The 20,436-nt window shown below is 42.2% G+C and overlaps 1 protein-coding gene across 2 annotated transcripts; it reads left to right on the top strand.

Annotated features, from left to right (window-relative positions):
- Positions 1–744: 744 nt before the first annotated feature.
- lsm5 (LSM5 homolog, U6 small nuclear RNA and mRNA degradation associated) lies at positions 745–16,936 on the top strand. 2 transcript variants are annotated; one of them, XM_041190645.1, is made up of 5 exons: positions 745–828; positions 1,864–1,959; positions 3,909–3,936; positions 4,537–4,609; positions 16,683–16,936. In XM_041190645.1, the coding sequence occupies exons 1-5, from the start codon at positions 747–749 to the stop codon at positions 16,713–16,715; spliced, it is 312 nt and encodes a 103-aa protein (XP_041046579.1). In that variant the 5' UTR covers positions 745–746; the 3' UTR covers positions 16,716–16,936. The 2 variants fall into 2 exon arrangements, with proteins under 2 accessions (XP_041046579.1, XP_041046580.1); XM_041190646.1 differs by having other exon boundaries at positions 3,880–3,936.
- The last annotated feature ends 3,500 nt before the right edge of the window (positions 16,937–20,436 follow it).

The following is a 20,436-nucleotide window of genomic DNA, read 5'->3' as shown; positions in this document are numbered from 1 at the left end:
CCTTGTTTTATCCTTATTTTCAAAGTGGATGATCTCACGCTTTGTGGCCTTTTCTCTATGAATGAAAACGATCAACAATTATTCAGTTCTGTTGAAGGGTCATGAGGTCTCGAAACGTCAACTCTTTTCTTCCCCGCCGATGCTGCCAGACCTGCTGAGTTTTTCCAGATAATTCTGTTTTTGTTTTGGATTTCCAGCATCCGCAGTTTTTTGTGTTTACAACAATTATTCTACTCTTCACATTTACACCTCCTCTAGACATACCTTTTATATTTTTTCTCTATTTTCCTTACACCATCTGATTCTCTCCTATCTTCTCACCCTATCGCATCCTATTTGCTTGTTCTTTCCTCTCCTTTGCATTTCCTTGCATTTAACACATCTCTTAATACTCTCAGTTTAGACGAACGGTCATAAACCTGAAACGTTAACACCATAGATGGCCTGCCTCCAGATCCTTCTCCAGCCTCTTCCTCCGCCTTATCCTCCAGCCCCTTCCTCCGCCTTATCCTCCAGTCCCAGATCCTACAACCTTACCTCCTCCAAACCCCCTTCTCCAGCCTTTCCTCCTCCAGCCTCTATTTCTCTAGAACCCCTTTCTCGGCCCCTCATACGGCCCTCTCCCTCTCTGGTCCCTCCTTCGCCCCTCATTGAACCCCGCCCCAGCAATCACTGATTGGCTGCATTGATGCTATGACGCCGTCGCGCACGTACACCGTGCGATCTCCGATTGGACGACGCTGTTTATGTTGAGCGCACGCGCGAACTCCCTACTCAGTGTGAAGATGGCGCTGAACACGACTAATCCGTCTCAGTTACTGCCACTGGGTAAGAACTGGAGAGCGGGAGGCAAAAGCACCGAGCCAGGGCCCAAAATCAAACCAATTCCGGGAGGATGGCATCCGTTGTATGGCTTTCGCCTTAGTAAAGTCGTGAGATAGGAGAGGGCGAGCGGAGTTGACTGAAGTGGGGTAAACTGTTGAGCGCTTTGGGGGAGTTGTGGGGTGTAATGGGGACGGGCAAATGGGGTGGTGGATGAGTGAAGAGAAGGATTAGTGGAATGTGAGAGGTAGGGGTGGAGCTTTGAATGTTGGAGAAAGATGAGTGGAATTTAAAAAATGGGTAAGGGTAGTGGGGGATGGGTGAAATTGATGGAGTGGGGTTTTAGGAAGGAATGTGGTAGGGGTTGGGTAAAATGGCGACGGGAAGCAATGGGGTGGGGGAAAAGGAGAAATGAGAAGGGGGATGGGTGCAATGCTGATGAGGGTGAATGGGAAGGGTGAGTGTTGGGTTGGAGGCTAGTAAATGGTGGGGCCAGGGTGAAGGTGAGGAAAGGCTGCAGGCAAAGGGTTGAAAGGGAGAGGAGGAGGGTGGAAAAAGGGAGGAAGGATTGGGGAAAGAGGAGAAAGGAGATGGAGGGTGAGGGAAAGGAAAAGTGAGATTAAGGAACTATGGGGGGTGGGGGGATGAAGGTGAGGGACCTAGTTGGAAGGAAATGAGTGGGGGAGAGATAGATGGAGATGGTGAGGGGCTAAGGTGGAAAGGAAGATGGCAGGCAGGGTAGGTGGAAGGGAAGGGAAATGGAGGTTGTGGAGGAGGTGGAAGCAGGGAAAAGGGGAGGGTGAGACCTGGAGGATGGATTGAAGGAGCAGGCAGATGTTAAGGTGCGGTGAATTGGAAGGGAGAGTATTATTTATTGGATAGAATTCGTGGGGCCCTTTGAATGGAAATGTGTCTAGACCCTAGCTCCCTAAATAGGTGAGCAGAGTTTGTGCTTTTTGGTTAACTTGCATCAATTTGACTACTATATTTTAATTCCCCTTTTTTAAAACTATCTACAAACTAATTTTTCTTCTATTCCAGAGCTGGTGGACAAATGCATTGGTTCGCGAATTCATATTGTTATGAAAAATGATAAGGAGATTGTAGGAACACTGCTGGGTTTTGATGATTTTGTCAGTATCCTTTCATTTGGCATTTCTACGTCAAAATGTCCTGCTTGATGGACGATTTTGGGATTTGCAAATGTATTCACGCTTAGTACCTTCAGCTGACTAGTTCAACTAACTGACACAGAAGCAAATGGAGTTCAATTGAGAAAAGTGTGAGGTCATGCATTTGGGGAAGTCAAACAAGGCAAGGGAATGCACAATAAATAGTCGAATACTGAGAAGTGTAGTCCACAGGTTGCTGAAGCTGGCTGGATGGGTGGATGAGGTTGTTAAGGCATGCAGGATTTTTGCCTTTATTAGCCAAGGCGTAGAACGTAAGAGGTGGGAGGTTGTGCTGGAACTGTATAAAACACTTGTTAGGCTACAGCTGGGGTACTGCATGAAGTTCTGGTCATTGCACAATCACAAAAATGTGATTGCATGAGAGAGGGTATAGAGGAGATTTGACCGGTTGTAGCTTGGATTGAATATTAGTTGAGAGGAAGGATTTGATAGAGTGGGGTTGTTTCATTTGGAGCAGATGAGGCTGAGAGGGACCAAACTGAGCAGTCTAGTTAGTGTATAGGAATGCTCTGATCCTTTTGGTTGAGGGTCTATAACCAGGAGCGTAGATTTAGGGTAAGAAGTTGGCTTAGGGGAATTCAAGGAGAATGTTTTTCACCCAGAGGGTGGTGGGAATATGGAATTCACTGCCTGAAAAGAGTGATAGAAGCAGAAACTGTCATCATTTAAAAAGTGCTTGCTTGGACTTGAACTGTTGTGACCTACAAGACCAGAGACCAAGTGCTGGAAAGTGGTCTTTGTGACTACTTGTCGGTCAGTGTGGACATGATGGATCAAATGGCCTCCTGCAATGCTGTAAATTTCTATGATGTTGAGGGTTTTATGATTTCAGTGTTTATCATTTTGCTAAAATGCATATTAATAAATATTAGTACGGGTGAGTAAGGTCTCAACCCAATGGATTCGACCTGAGCTCTGCCTATCTCTTTTGGGTGTGCATAGGTTTTCCTTCAAATAAACAGAGCCATGGGATATCTATCAAGCTACACCTCTCGTGATCTTATATTTTCACATTTTAAGCCTGTTGGCTTGATGCAATATTTACATGGCAAGCAGGTCAGGCATATTTGATTCTTGTCTGTACCTGTTGAAACTCATAGGCATTTGAGGTATCCTTTTTAAAAGGTATAATTATTTAATTCATTGTTTTATTCACATCCACTGTTGTTCCATTATTTAAGAATGGTTGGAGAGAACAAAGAAATTATAGACTATTAATCTTAAATCAGTTGAGGAAGTTGCTAAAAGCTGTTATTCTGTACAGAGTGATCATTTGGGGAAAAATGCAGTAATCAGACAGCGAACATGGATTTGTGAAGGGTCATGTCTAACAAATTTTGTTAAATTTTTCAAGAAAGAGAAGCTTGGTAAGTAAGGAGTATCTATTGGATTTCATTTATATGGATTTCCAGAAGGCATTCAACAAGATTCCACATAATAGGCTTAATAAAATTGAGTAGATGGATTGGAGCAATCTGTTGGCATAGATAGGGAATTGGTTAGGATGTTGGAGATTTAGAATATTGGCTATCTACTCCAGTTGACAGATGTGGAAAATGGTGCTCTTGCCCAGATGGATTGGCTTTCTTTGAAAAAAAAATCGAGATCAATAAACAAGCATGTGTAAAATGAATGTAGCAGAAATTCAAACTTCACTTAGTTGTGTTGGATGCACCCATCCATATGACTAGAGTATTCCATTGCAATCCTCAGTTTATATATATTTATAGGCGCCAGTAGATTTGACACTCATTCCTCTGCTCATGTAGCCATTTTTAAATTTCATTAGCTTTCTTAATCTGTTCAGTAAAAATCTGAAAACTGGGTCCCTGAACTTCCAGGATCTGACTTTTATTTATTGCAGAATGTGCATTTCTTAACTCTAATCCTTGGACATGGTGCTTGAAGATGTTACAGAATTGTAAGTTTTTTTTTTAAATACACCCTTGTCTCGGTGACAATATTTCTAGGTTAAATTTCAATAGCATAAAGAATAGGAACAAGTGACTGGCACGTGCTAGAACGTTTGGCCTTAATTCTCCACTGACTACAGAGCTCAATTCCAAGAATTTTATCTTTAATCTTTTGAAAGATCTCTTGATAAGTCTTAATCAAAGACTTCAGAAAAAAAGTATCTTTCAGAGCTTTAGTAGCTGAACTACTTTTATTTATTAGTTTTGTTTTAGTTTTTCAGTAAATTGGCCAAACAATTTAAACTGTACAACAACCACTGTTTTGGAAATGGCCTGGGCTCTCCTTTTATATAAGTTTTTAGAATTTGTATTGTTCTGTCGACAGCCAACTCCCTCATGGGGAATACTGCTTATTCTGTATGCCAGTTAAATATCAGTACTGATACTGATACAAACAAGCCACCAATTCCCTTAGTATACTCAACATTAATGAAGGTTTATATCCTTTCATTTTAATATGCCATCTGTCTCTTTCTTCAGTGTAGAGTATTCTGGGTTGTAGCTGTTAAACTGTTTAGTTAGTGTTTCTCATTCTTGCTCCTCTACAGTGAGATCACACCAGAAGGCAGAAGAATCACAAAACTGGACCAAATCTTATTGAATGGAAACAACATAACTATGGTAAGAAGTTGAATCCAGATGGTGGTAACAAAATTGCAAGAAGATTTGATCAGGATTTTGAAAGCTCTTTCTGCTTTTTGGGCAGAGAGAAGCAGGAATGCAGCAGAGAAAATCTATTCTTCTAACTACCTTGTTTATATTACCATTTTATTGTTAAATAATGTGAACGGAGCAGTCAGATTGAAGTTACAATTTGGAAGATTTTCAGGCTCCATTTTTCTTTTGGTTGATTAAATACTTAGTGAATTTAAATCACTATTTTCATGAGTCAGTTTGGGATGTTTAGGTCACAGTAATATTATCTGAAGACAATATTACATGGCATGTTTCTGTGCTGTGGATACCATTCAGCCGAACAAATCCATGGTGCTATTTCTATTGCACTCATGCTGCTTCCCATCTCATCTAGCTCTCCATCAGCATAATTCTTTCTTTCTTCCTTGATCGTAAGTTTGTCTAGCTTAAATGCATCTATGCTGTGCACCTGAAGAATTCTCCATGGTAGTGAGTTTCATGTTCTGATCATTCTTTGGATAAAGAAGTTTCTTCCTTATTTGATTTCTTGGTGTCTATCTTGTATTAACGGCCTCTAGTTTTGCTCTTCCCACAAGTGGAAACACTGTCTATCAATGCATTTCACAATTTTAAAGACCTCTATTAGGTCACCACTCAACCTTCTCTCTTCTCCTCACAGTTCTGGTATCATCCTTTCAATTATTTTCTTGAACTCTCCTCATAATTTGTGAATCCTCTCCAGTGCCTCTATATCCTTTGTATAGTACTGTACATGGTACTCCCCAAGTGATGTTTAACCAAGGTTATTGGAGGTCAGTCATCTCAGCTCTAGGACATTACTGCAGGAGTTCCTCAGGGTAGTGTCCTAGGCCTAACCATCTACAGTTGTTACATCAATGACCTTCCTTCCAACGTAAGATCAGAAGTGGGGATGTTCGCTGATTGCACAATGTTCACGCTTCGTGACTTCTCAGATACTGAAGCAGTCCATGTCATAATGCAGCAAGACCTGGACAATATCCAGGCTTGGGTTGACAAGTGGCAAGTAACATTCGCATCACACAAGTGCCAGACAATGACCATCTCCAACGAGAGAGAATCTAACCATCGCTCCTTGACGTTCAAGGCATTACCATCACTGAATCCCCCACTATGAGGGTTACTATTGACCAGAAACTGAACTGAACTGGGCATATAAATATTGTGGCTACAAGTGCAGGTCATAGGCTAGGAATCCTGCGACAAGTAACTCGCCTCCTGACTCCCCAAAGCCTGTCCAACACCTACAAGGTACAAGTCAGGAGTGTGATGAAATACTCCCTACTCGCTTGGACGAGTGCAGGTCCCACAACACTCAAGAAACTTGACACCATCCAGGGCAAAGCCTGCATGATTGGCACCCTATCCTCAAACACACTCCACTGCCGACTCACAGTAGCAGCACTGTACCATCTACAAGATGCACTACAGGAATTAACCAAGCCTCCTTAGACAGCACCTTCCAAACCCACGACCACTACCATCTAGAAGGACAAGGGCAGCAGATAGATGGGAACACCACTACCAGGAAGTTCCCCTCCAAGTCACTCACCATCCTGACTTGGAAATATATTGCCGTTCCTTCACTGTTGCTGGGTCAAAATCCTAGAACTCCCTTCCTAACAGCACTGTGGGTGTACCTACACCACATGGACTGCAGCGGTTCAAGAAGGCAGCTCACCATCATCTTCTCAAGGCAACTAGGGATGGGCAATTAATGCTGGCCCAGCCAGCGAAACCCACATCCTATGAATTAATAAATCAAAAAGTTTAACTTGGGCTTTTCAATTCTATTCCTTTAGAAATAAACCCTAGTGTTTTTTTTTTTGATGGCCTTATTAACCTTTGTGACTATCGATGACTTTGTGATTTCTGTATTTGTACTCCCAGATCCCTCTGCTCCTGTCCCCCGTTTAGATTCTTATTTTCCAAGTGATATGTGACTGGTCGTCTAGCCTAAAAGGGTGACCCTTAATATTAAAACAGTGCCCCCTAGTTCTGGACTCGCCCACAAGAAAAAACATGCTTTCCACATCCAACTTGTTGACAATGTTCAGGATCTTGTATACTTCTCTCACTCTTCTAAACTCCGCTGGAAGCAAGCCCAGTCTGACCAGCCTTTCCTCATTCCATGTATCAATCTAGTAAACCTCCTCTGAACTGCCTCCAATGCATTTACATGCATCCTTAAATAAAGAAACCAAAACTGCACACACTTTGAGATCTGGTCCCGTAAAGCTGGAGCATATCATCCTTATTTTCATGTTCAATTCCCCTTGTAATAATGGATAGCATTCCATTCACCTTCTTAATTACTTGCTGCAGCAGAAGACTAACTTTTTGTGACTCATGCACCAGAACACCTAGATCCCTCTGCTTTTACATTCTTCCTACCAAAATGGGCAACTTAACATTTTCGCACATTACACTCAATCTGCCAGATTTTTGCCCACTCAGTCAACCTACTTATATCTGTCTGCTATCTCCTTATGACTTATAGATATTTACAGCACAGAAGGAGGCCATACACTAATCCTATAACCCTGGAGGCTACAGCAATTCAAGTGAATATCTAAATACCACTTAAATGTTACGAGAGTTTCTGACTCTACCACCCTTTCAGGCAGTGAATTCTAGACTCCCACCACCTTCTGGGTGAAAGAATTTCTCCTCAACTCCCTTCTTAGCCTTCTACTTCTTACTTTAAATCTATGACCCCTGGATACTGACCCCTCTACCAATGGAAAAAGTGTCTACCTATCCACCCTATCTATGCCCCTCATAACCTTATACATCTCCATCAGGTCCCCTCTCAACCTTTGCTGCTCCAAGGAAAATAACTCCAGCCCATCCAATGTTTTCTCATAGCTCAGACCCTCCAGCCCAGGCAGCATCCTGGTAAATATCCTCTGCACCCTGTCCAGTGCAATCACATCCTTCCCATAATGTGGTGACCAGAACTGCATGCAGTACTCCAGTTGTGGCCTAACCAGCGTTTTATGCAGTTCCAGCATAACCTCCCTACTCTTGCCTTTATTAGCTGAAGCGTAGAATACAAGTATCCCATATGCCACCTTAACCAGCTTATCTACCTGCCCTGCTACCTTCTGGGATCTGTGGATATGCACACCAAGGTCCCTCTGATGTTCAGTACATTCTAGGGTCCTAACATTCATGCTGTAATCCCTTGCCTTATTAGCTCTCCCCAAGTGCCCTCTTAACAACATACTTTTCTACCTATGTCTGTGTATCTGCAAATTTACCGATACAATGACTTAGTTGAGGGGAGCGAAGGCATGATCGGTAAATTTGCAGATCATGCCTTTGCTCCCCTCAACTAAGTCATTGATATAAATTGTAAAAAGATTAGGCCCCAACAGACACCTGTGTGGGACTCTCTTGTCATATGCTGCCAATCAGAAAATGACCCATTTATGCATGCTTTCTCTTTTCTGCCAGCCAACAAATTTGTCTGTCCATGCTAATGTGTTAGCCCCTATGCCATGAGCTTTTGTTTTCCGCAATAACCTTTGATGTGGCACTTTATCAAATGCTTTCTGGAAATCCAAGTACAGTATGTCTACAGGATCCCCTTTATCCTTGGCGCATGTTACTCCTTCAGAGAACCCAATTAATTGGTTAAACATGAATTCCTTTTCTCACACCCATGCTGACTCTTGCTGATTACCTTGACTTTTAAGGACTCAGTTATAACCTCTTTGATGATCGATTCAAAGAACCTCCCAACAACTGACGTCAAGCTAACTGGTCTGTAGTTTCCTATTTTCTGCCTCCCTCCTTGCTACTTTTCAGTCTGATGGAACCTTTCCAGAATCTGGCAAATTTAAAAAAAAATTAGCACCAACGCATCTGCTCTTGCCACCTCTTATGACACCGGGATGAAGTCTGCCAGGACCTGGAGACTTGTCAGCCCGCAGCTTCTTCAGGATGTTTAGTACCACTTCCCTAGTGATTGTAATTTCACCAAGTTCCCCTCTCCCTTCCACCTGCTGACTTACAGCAATTACTGGAATGTATTTTAAATCTATTGTGAAGACAAAAGCAAAATATTTGTTAATTTCATCTGCCATTTCCTTATTATCTACTATTAATTCCCCACTGTCACCCTCTAGAGGACCAACACTCACTACTCTTCCTTTTTAAATACTTTAAATACCTGTAGAAGCTTTTGCTATCTCTTTTTAAATTTCTAACTAGCTTCTCATGCTCTCATTTCTTTCTCCTGATTAATCTTTTAGTCATTCTCTGCCGTTCTTTATATTCTGACCAATCAAATGACCTGCCACTCGTCTTTGTGCATGTTATATTTTTTCCTTAAGTTTGATGCTTAACTACTTTAGTTAACTAGAAATGGTGGGTCGTCCCCTTAGAATTTTTCTTTATAGTGGGACTATACATATTCTGAGTATTCTGAAATATCCCCTTAAATGTCTGCCATAGCTTCTCTATTGATCTATCTCCTAGCCTAGTTTCCCAGTTAACTTCAGCCAGCTCAGCTTTCGTGTCCACATAGTTGCCCTTGTTTAAGTATAAAATATTCGTCTTAGACCCACTCTTCGTCCTTTCAAACTGTATCTAAAATTCAGTAATAATGTCGCTGCCATCTAGGGGTGCCTTTACTCTGAGATCATTAACTAACCCTGTCATATATACAATACCAAGTCTCATATAACCTGCTCTCTGGTTGGTTCCAGAACATGCTGCTTTGAGAAAGTATCTTGAAAGCATTCTGTGAATTCCTCATTCAGACTGCTGCTGCCAATCTGATTTTTCCAGTTTATATCTGATTAAATTCACCCATGATTATTGCGGTTCCTGTATCACAAGAATCCAATATTTCTTCTTGTATACTTTGTCCTGCATTGTGGTTAATGTTAGACTGCCACTCCCACTGGTGGTTTCTTTCCCCTACTATTCCTCATCTTCACCCAAACCAATTCTATATCCTGATATCCTGAAACAGGGTCATCTCCACTTATTGCGCCAGTGACATCCTTGATTAACAGTGCTACCCCTCAATATTCAGGACCCAATCCTTGTCTCTGCAATGGCTATTAGATCATATTTATTTACTTCAGTGTGCACTATGATTGATTTACTTTATGAATACTACACACATTCAGATACAGAGCCTTTAGTTTTTTTTTTGTTAGCTTTGTAACATCTAGGCTTGACTGGTGTATCCTTAGGTTTTTTCTCTGACACACATTTCCCATATTACTAGTTTGCTCTACTGCCTTGATTCTACACCTTGACTTGCTACATCTACCCAAGCTTAATCCCTCACCCCCACCTTGTTTAGTTTAAAGCCCTCTTTACTTCCCTAGGTATGTAGCTGGCTTGAACACTGGCCCCAGCACAGCCCAGGTGTAGACCATCCCAATGGTACAACCCTCACTTTCTCCAGTACTGATGCCAGTGCCCCACAAACTGGACCACCGCACAGCCTTTGAGCCACGCATTCATCTCTGTAATCTTATTTGCCCTATGTCACTCTGCACGTAGCTCAGGTAATAATCCAGAGATTATTACTTTGAGGTTCTGCTACTTAATTTGTTGCCTAGCTCCTCATACTGGCTATGCAGAATCACCTTCCTCGACTTGCCTATTTTGTTAGCACCTACATGGACCACAATGACTGGACCCTCCCCCTTTCATTGCAAGTTCCTCTCCAGCTCTGAGCAAATGTCCCAAACCCAGGCATTGGGCAGACAACACAGCTTTTACTGTTTGCTGCAGAAAACAGTGTCAATCCCCCTCACTATACTGTCCCCCCCCCCCCATGACCACTACATTCCCTTTTGCTCCCCTCACTTGAATGGCTTCCTGTGCCACAGTGCCATGGTCAGTCAGCTCATCTACCTTGCAGCCCCCACTCTCATCTAAACGAGCCGAGAGAATCTTAAACCTATTGGACAATTGCAGAGGCTGCCACTCCTGCACTTCTTCCCGCTGGGTCTTCTTAACTGCCTCAGCTGCAGTCACACCCTCTTGTCCCTGACCACCTTCCAAATCAGAAGACCCTACCCTAAGGGGTATGATCGCCTTCTTGTACAAAGTGTCTAGGTAATATTCCCCATCCTTGATGTGTCGCTGTATCTGCAGCTCAGCCTCCAGCTCAATAACTCTGAACCAAACCTCCTCAAGCTGCAGACGCTTATTACAGATGTGTTTTCCTTGGATCACACTGGTATCTAGAAGCTCCCACATGCTGCAGCCATGACACATCACCTGTTCTCCCATCCTTGTGTCTTAATTAACTAATTATTTTATTAAAATATTTCTTATGTAGCCTACTCATTGCAACAAATTCCTGTACTATTTTAAACCTTAGCAATAGAATAGACCTTAACCACTCATCATATACCTTTCAGATACTCACCAAACAGCTTCCTTCTTCCTCTGTAGTAGAGCAAGAACTAGTTCCTACAGAGTGAAAAAGCTAGAAAAAGGAAAGGAGCACTCGACTTCCCCCTCCCCCCCTCACTGAACTCCCTCAACTCACCAAACTCCCAAGACTCTGTTGAGGTTTGCACTCCAAAGCCTCAGTTGCTAATATAAATTGTAATCGAGTGGAACCAGCACCGACCAATGTGGGACCCCACTTCCCACCTTCTGCCAGTTTCAATAGTTACCCTTTACCTCTACACTTTTTGTCTTGCAGCCAGTTAGCTATCCACTCCATTTGACCCTTAGTGCACATCCGACCTATTTTTGTGGTATCGTGTTGAATGGCTTTTGAAAATCTCAATATATTGCATCTACTGCATTATCTTTGAATTTTTGAAGTATCAGAAAGAGTAGACAATGAAATTGATCAAGCAAAACTTTCTTTTTTGAAATCCATGCAAACTATTGACTTATTTCTGGTTTCTAGATGCTTTTCTGTTTTTTCCTTTGGTAATGATTCTATTTTTTTCTACTTCCAATGTTAAGCTGAACTGGTTCATATTTTCCTGGGCATATTCTTTGTCTCTTAAATGTAGATGTAACATTCGCTATCCTTCAGTCTTCTGGCACTACACCTTTTTCTAACAAATTATGAAATGTTTGATATTGTCTCTTTTAAATTCCCTTTAAAAATGCATGGATGTAATTTATTGACACCAGGGATTTTATCCTCTTTGCATTTGATTAGTTTTTTATTTATTCTTTCATGGTGTGGGTGTTGCTGGCTAGCCAGCATATTGGCCATTCCTGATTATCCTTGAGAAGGTGATGTTGAGCTGCTGCCTTGAACCGCTGCAAGCCATGTGGTGTAGGTACAGCAACTTGTTAGGAAAGCAGGTCCAGGTTTTGACCCAGCGACAGTGAAGGAACAGTTATATAGTTCCAAGTCAGGATGGGGTGTGACTTGGAGGGGAACTTGCAGGTGGTGGTGTTCCCATCCATCTGCTACCCTTGTCCTTTAAGGTGGTAAAGGTTGTGGGTTTGGAAGGTGCTGTTGAAGGAACCATGGTGATTTGCTGCAGTTCATCTTATAGGTGGGCAGCTGCCACTGTGTGTCAGTGGTGGAGGGAGTGAACATTTAAGGGGACTGTTGGATACCAATCAAGCTGACTGCTTTATGCTGGATGGTGTCAAGCTTCTTGAGTGTTGTTGGAGCAGCTCCAGGCAAGTGGAGAGTATTCTGCTACACTCCTGGCTTGAACCTTGTAGATGGTGGGCAGACTTTTGAGAGTCAGGAGGTGAATTACTTGCCACAGAATTTCCAGCCTCTGACCTGCTCTTGTAGCTAAGTTATGGCTAATCCAGTTCAGTTTCTGGTCAATGGGGGGAATTCAGCAATGGTAATGCCTTAACTGTCATGGGGAGATAGTCGTTGTCTAGCACTTGTGTGGTGTGAATGTTACTTGCCACTTATCAGTCCAAGCCTAGATATTGTCCAGGGACTGCGTCAGTATCTAAGGAGTCGCAAATGTTGCTGAACATTGTGAGAGCATCCCCACTTCTGACCTTATGATAGAGGGAAGGTCATTGATGAAGCAACTGAAGCGATCGAGTCTAGGACATTACGCTGAGAAGCTCCTGCAGCAATGTCCCAGGCCTGAGATGATTGACTTCCAACAACCATCTTTCTTTTTGCTAGATATGCCTCAAACCAGCAGCAAGTTTTCCCCCCACCCCTGATTCCCATTGACTCCAGTTTTGCTAGGAATCCTAGATGCCACTCCCTGTCAAATGCTGCCTTAATGTCAAGGCCAGTCATTGTCACCTCACCTAGGGAATTCAGCTCTTTTGCCCATGTTTGGACCAAGGTTGTAATGAGGTCAGGAACTGAGTGACCCTGGCGTGTAAGTTTCAGGGGATTTGAGGTATTAAAATTTTCTAATTCTGAATTCTTAATTTCTAACAATGGAGTCTTCAGTTGTGCCTGACCTAACAAGGTATGAATAACTAATATTTATAAATCAAGTAGAACTTATTAAGCAAGGTATTTCGTATACTGAACAAAAAGCTGTGAAATGACATTGAAATTCTCATCCCTCAAGTGCTGTCAGTACAGGCAATATATCATACCACTGAGGCCAGGCTAAAACCAGGCCAACAAAGACTTTGATTTTCCAACTTTTGTCCCTACTTCTGACGGTTCCTCATCGCTTATTTGGAAATAGTCCAAATTAACCTCATATATTGGCTTAGGGTGAGGGTCTCGCCTCCATAACTGGAGTCGTACAGACTGAAGTCAAATGTTTATCCCTTATCTCCTGGGCCCCCAGAGGTACATTCCATTGTGAACAAATTACACATCCTTGTAGATATAGAGCAGTTGTACAAATGTTACATACTCTTATCAATAATACAATCTAGTGTAAACATTTACATCAACATAGTTTAACCCAAGTCCCATGGATACTAAAGCCATTAAGAACAAATGTCAATAACAATTCTAATATGTCAGGCAAGGATGGTTTTCCTCCAATACAAATGTTCTGCCCTTCAGATATGCATAATTGATTCAACTTAACACACGGTTTTGCTTAAAGATAAGGTGTGCGAAGTTCAAACTGCTGAGCTCAAACCTTTTTATTCCCTAAAGCTGACAAGGCTTCAATTGCACAATGTAATTAAAACAACTGAATCCAGACTTCTTGGTATCAACATTTGGCATTAAGGTAGCTGTTTGCAAGAAGCTGGTGTTGATGACTTAAGTATAAACTGTCCCATTATTAGAAACTCAAATTGAACTGTTTAAAAAGTGACCAAGGTAAAATCCATTGTTACTTCAAACCACCCATAAACCTTAAAAATTATTAGCATTACCAAACTTTACAGGTGGAAGCCAAAATGAGCGTCTGTGAGCATGTTTTTGCTGAGTATGTGCCATTTAATAGCATTGTTGGCGACATCTTCCATTACTTTCTCAATCATCAGTGGTGGACTGATGGGGCAGTAATTGGCCCAGTTGGATTTGCCCTGCTTTTTTGTGGATGGGACATACCTGAGCAATTTTCCATATTTCCAGGTAGATGCCAGTGTTGCAGCTGTACTGGAACATCTTGGCAAAGGACGTGGCTAGTTCTGGAGCACAAGTCTTCAATACAACCGCTGGACTGTTGGGAGTCCATAGCCTATGCAGTATCCAGTGCCTTCAGCCCTGCTTAATATCATGTAGAGTGAATTGAATTAGCTAAAGACTGGCATCTGTGATGTTGGGGTCCTCAGGAGGAGGCTGAGATGAATCAAACACTTCTGGCTCTAAACGGTTGCAAATGCTTCAGCCTTGTCTTTTGATGTGAAGTTCTGGGCTCCCCCATTATTGAGGATGGGATATTTGTGGAGCCGCCGCTTCCAGTTAGTTGCTTGGTTGTCCACCACCATGACTGGATGTGGCAAGACTGCAGATCTTAGATCTGATCCATTGGTTCTGGGATTACTTAGCATATTGCTTCTGCTGTTTGGCATGGAAGTAGTCCTGTGTTAGTTTCATCAGGTTGACACCTCATTCTTGGTACTCCTGGTGCTGCCCCTGGCATGTTCTCCTTCATTGAACCAGGATTGATGATAGTGGTAGAGTGGGGGATACGTTGGGTCATGAGGTTGCAGATTGTGGTTGAATACAGTTTTGCTGCTGGTCATTGCCCATGGTGCCTCATGGATGCCCAGTCTTCAGATGTTAGATCTAATTGAAATCTATCCCATTTATCGTAGTGGTAATGTCACACAGAATGGGTTTCCTCAAGGATTGTGTGGTGATCACTCCTACTGATACTGTAATGGACAGATGCACCTGCAACAGGTTGATTGGTGAGGATGGGGTCAAATAGATTTTTCCCTCTTGGTTCCCTCACCACCTGCCTCAGACCCAGCCTAACAGTCATCTCTTTTAGGACTCAGCCAGCTCGGTCAGCGTGTTGCTACCAAGCCACTTTGGTGATAGATATTGAAGTTCCCTCACCCAGAGTACATTCTGTGCACTTGCCACTCTCAGTGCTTCCTCAAAGTGATGTTTAACGTGTGACTTGCTGTGACACTTCATGGGTCTGGTATCAATGTTGAGGACTCCCAGGGCAACTCCCTCCTGCCTGTATACCATTATGCTGCCACCTCTGATGGGTCTGTCCTGCTGGTGGGACGTTATGTATTCAGGGACGGTGATGGTAGTGGCTTGGAGTCATGCTCATAGTATCATGCCTTACAGACAATGTCTGTAAGGCATGATACAATGTCAAAGACTGTGAGGCAGCTCTCCCAACTTTGGCACAAGCCCTCAAATGTTAGTAAGGAGGACTTTGCTGCGTTGACAGGGGTGGGTGTGCCAATGTCTCTGGTGGCTAGGTCGATACCAAGTGGTCCATATGGTTTTATTCCTAAATGAGTTTATAGTGCTTTGACACACCTGAGTGGGGTCATTTCAGGGGGCATTTAAGAGTCAACCACATTGTTGTTAGTCTGAAGTCATGTGTCGGCCAGACCAGGTAAGGACAGCAGATTTCCTTCCCTAAGGACATAGTGAACAAAATGCATTTTTATCATAATCTACAATGGTTTCATGATCATTATTGAGACTAGCTTTTAATTCCATGTCGTTATATGACTTCTAAGCTCACCTGATGTCATGTCCACTTGGTCCCTCCTGGTAGAGACTGAAGCAAGCTAATTATTTAATATTTATTTCCCTCACCATCTGTTACTTTTATTCAGCCTATTCCTCAGTGGCTGAATTCCAATTTCAACCTTCATTTTAAAGTACCTGTAAAATATCTGTCCATTATAGTTCTTGACAATTTAATGTCATAGCTCCTCTTTACCTTTCTAATTACTTGTTTGTTTTCTCACCTAATCTCTTCATATTCTTGCATTATGTACTTTGTATATAGGTCTCTTTTTTTCTTGTCCTTAATTCGGGATTCCAAAACAAGCTCCAAGGCAGCAATGGAGGCTGTGGAACCAGGACTGAGCTTTGATAGCTGTGAGGCCCCTTTAAATGTTTTTGTTTATTTTTGGTGGTGGGCATGACTTAATCTTTTGTTCTGAGGCCCGTTTGCTGCTCTAACCACAGCCTGCAAAAAAAATGGGTCTTTGCTTTCAGGGCAATTTAAACCCTACCGCCCCACCCCAAACACTCTGCTCAACAACACTTCTTCCCCCACCCCACCCCAGCTTTCGCTCTGGGGTCATACAAAGTCAGGCATTAAGCTGGGGTCACATCAGCAAAAGGTTTGGGAAGCACTGCGTTAATTGCTTGTTTCCCTTGTTTCATTATTCCTCCATTCTGTTTCATTAATGTTTAATTTACCCTTGTTTTTCAGACATACATTTGTTATTACTTTTCCAAGTGAGCGTTTTTACTGGTTAAAAAAGAAAATGTTATAGAAAATGTGCAGAGTTTCTTAAACAAGATACAAGCTCATTAGCTACGTAAATAAAAACATCTTCTGTAAACCTGGCGATGGGTTAATGTATATTCCTGTAATTTATCACTTGAAATAAATAATGGAGATGATGCTAAATAGTCACTTAAGTTACTTATATAATTATTCTTTAAACTTTCCAGCTTATTCCTGGTGGTGAAGGTCCTGAAGTATGAATGGAACCCGTTGACTTTCAACTAAGTGAATTTTTGAGTCTCTCGTACTTCTGTTTTCTTATGTTCATTTCTGTTTTTGACATTTTTAGAGTTTATTTTTTATGACGGTTTCCAGAAAGTTACATTAATTTTTTTATGTGGAAAGAAATGTCTCAGAAGTGAGAGATGAATCATGGTTTCGTGTATGCAAAAAGAGAAAATAAAGTTTTCTTTTTCACTAATTTTCTGGCTTTAGTTTTTATATTGTATGCAATTTGTAAGGAGATTGATGAATTGATGTGAGACACCAACAGTCTAAGTCCCAGATACCCTGTCAGCCTTGCCAGGCCATTATCATCTTGCACTTCTAACAATTTGTGACACACAATTAATTGGAGCTGAAGGGTGACCATAAATCTCAACTCATAACACTCAGCGCAAGATAACCTACTCCAGCAAACCCTAAACCTATGCCTGGAGGAGGAGGGGGAAATTTTGAAGTTCGAGTAAGATGTTGCCCAAGTGCGAATGAAAGAGGAGACAGTTGAGACACTGGCTGAGCTAAAAATTGATAGGGTATTGATAGACTGTCTGTAATTAAAGATAAGTCATCATGGCCAGACGAGTGATGCATTCGAGGCTACTGTAGGAAGTAAGGGTGGAAATTTCGTAGGCATTGGCAATTTTCTAATCTTGCTTAGATACATGAGTGGTCCAGAGAAATGGAGAATTGCAAATGTTACAGACTTGTTCAAAATAAGAGTGTAAAGATAAGAACAATAACTTTAGGCCAGTTAGTTTAACCTCAATGAGAAAGCTGCTAGGAACGATAATGTGGGACAAAATTAAGAGTCACTTGGTAAATATGGATTAGTTAAGGAAAGCCAGCATGGATGTAAGGGCAGATTGTGCTCAAAAGTGAGACTTCGAGGAGAGGGGTTAAATCAGCAAGACTTTGGGGCAGAGAGATGAAAACAGGATGGATGAGTTAACTGACCATGGCACTGTGGTACAGAAGCTATTCAAGTGTGAGGAATAAATAGAAATGTAGTGGGAAATGGGGACAGTATAGTCAGGGGATAGATACAGTTCCCAAAGCTGAGAGTGAGACCCCAGAAGGTTGTTGCCTGCCCGGTGTCAGGGTTCAGGACATCTGGGCTAAAGAGGAACTTGCAGTGGGAGGATCTTGTTTTTGTGGTCCATGTAGGTATCAACAACATAAATTGGACTAGGAAAGAGATTCTGCTTAGCTAGGGGCTAAATTTAAAAAGCAAAACTTCAAAAGGTGGCGACCGCTGGATTATTGCTGGAGCCACAAGGAAATTGGCATAGAATGAATAAGATTGGAGAATTGAATGCGTGGTACAAAGATTGATGTCGGAGAAATGGGTTTTGATTCGTGGAGCACTGGTACCAGTACTGGGTAAAGTGGGAGTTGTACTTCGCCTGAGCTATGGAGGGACCGGTGTGTGACCATGACAATAGAGGGATTTAAAATGAATAGTTGGGGAGGGGGCGAGTGATCATGTGAGGGAAGATATGATTGATCAAAGTTTGAGGACAAGGCAAAAGAGCAAGGTAGCAATAAGGATAATCAGAGCATAGCAGGAAGGAACATGGTGTGCATCAGCATATAAGGCTAGAGGTTGCAAAAATATTAAGGCAGAACTGAAGGGTCTATTTGAAGATTCATACAGTTCATAACAAAATGTGTGAATTATCAGCACAAAAAGAAATATGTATGATAGCCATTACAGAGATGTAAGATGACAATGGCTGGGACCTGAATATTCAAGGGGAAATGATATTTCAGAATGAAGCTAGGTTACGGCGATGGGGTGGCTCTGTTTAATTAAGGATGGCAGTGCAATAGTGAAAGATGACCTTAGTTCAAAAGATCAAGATGTGGAATCAGTTTCTACAGGTACATAAGAAATAGTAACAGTAGACCATTAGGCCCCTGGACCCTGCTCTGCCATTCAATATCATAGCTGATCCTCTTGTGTTTCAATTTCCACATTTCCATTTACCCCCGATAACCTTAGATTCTTGTTTGGCAAGGGAGTCTCTGCCTTAAAAATATTCAATGACCCCACCTCCTCCATCACCTAAGGCAAAGAATTCCAAAGTTGCACAACTGAGAAAAAAATTTGTCATCTCTGTCCTAAAAGGCCAACCCCTTATTTTAAAACAGTGCCCCCGAGCTCTGGACTCACCCACAAGAGGAAACATCCTCTCAACATCTACCTTGTCAAGGCCGTTCAGGATCTTGTATACTTCAATCAAATCACCCCTCACTCTTCTAAATTTCAGTGGAAACAAGCCCAGTCTGTCCAACCTTTCCTCATAGGACAACCCACTCATTCCAGTTATCAATCGAGTAAACCCCCTCTGAACCATCTCCAATGTATTTACATCCTTCCTTGAATAAGGAGACCAAAACTGCACACTGTTCGAGGTGCAGTCTCACCAATGCCCTGTATATCTGAAGCATAACATCCTTGCTTTTGTGTTCAGACCCTCTCTCAATAAAGGATAGCATTCCTTTAACCTTAATTACAGAATTATGCAGCCGTTCTCCATTTAAGCAATGCTCTGCTTTTTTGTTCTTCCTGTCTAAGTGAACAACTTCACATTTTCCCACATTAAATTCCACTTGCCAGATCTTTGCGCACTTAACGTATCTATATCCATCTGCAACCTCATGTCCTCTTCACAGCATACTTTCTGCCCTATCTTTGTGTCATTGCAAATTTAGCTCCCCTCATCTAACTCATTGATGTGAATCATAAAAAGTTGAGGCCCCAGCACAGATCCCTGTGGGACTCCATTCATCAGATCCTGCCAATTCAAAAAAGACTCATTTAAGAATACTCTGCTTTCTGCCAGGCAGCCAATCTTTTATCCATCCTAATATTTTACCCCTACACCAAGTGCTTTTATTTTCCTAATAACCTTTGATGTGACACCTTATCAAATGCCAAATACAGTACGTCTACAGGTTCCCCTTTATCAGCCGTACATGCTACTCTTTCAAAAAAAATTGATAAATTGGCAAATTTGGAATTGTTGGAAGAGAAATTTGTGGGGGTTTTTTTCAGGATTTTGGTCAAAAGTATACCGTGACAATCCATAGTAGAGGGATGGGGAATTGTGAAACAGTGGTGATGTGGGGATGTTTTGAGGGAAACTGAAGCCTCTCTTCCTGCTCAACCTGTACCCAAGGTGCTTGCTAAAGACCTTGGAGAAAGGACTGTAACCCTATGAGACCCAGGTTAAATAGAACACAGCAGACCACCATGAATCTGGAGATGCTCTCTAACAAGAATTGGTGGGCTTCCCCTAAACAATCCAGGCAGCAGAACTATGATTTAAGATGATGGTTTACTTCTTGACGCTCCTGGCCATAGTGTAGCTCTCGTTGTATGCATGCTGTCCATGTGTGGTTGGGAGGAGTCATGTCCTTCTTATTGAGATGTAGCCCTTGTCATCAAGCAGTCGTCTTCCATTTCATCGCGTTGGCTTGAATATGGTGAGGAGGAAATGGCTGACTGGCGCAGAATAAATGCTTTGTGGCTGTTGTCACGATGACAGGCATCAACCAACGTGCATGGTTTCACACCAACAGCACATTAAGGGAGTTGGAACCCTTTGCGATTCTGGTATATCTCCCCATTGAGCTGCACCACCTCCAGCTACAATTGATGGCTCCCTGTACCAGGAAGCCTGATACCCTGGCAAA

Source organism: Carcharodon carcharias, chromosome 6 (assembly GCF_017639515.1).
Source record: "Carcharodon carcharias isolate sCarCar2 chromosome 6, sCarCar2.pri, whole genome shotgun sequence".
Classification (NCBI taxonomy): domain Eukaryota; kingdom Metazoa; phylum Chordata; class Chondrichthyes; order Lamniformes; family Lamnidae; genus Carcharodon; species Carcharodon carcharias.
This window is presented reverse-complemented; position numbering and strand designations above follow the sequence as displayed.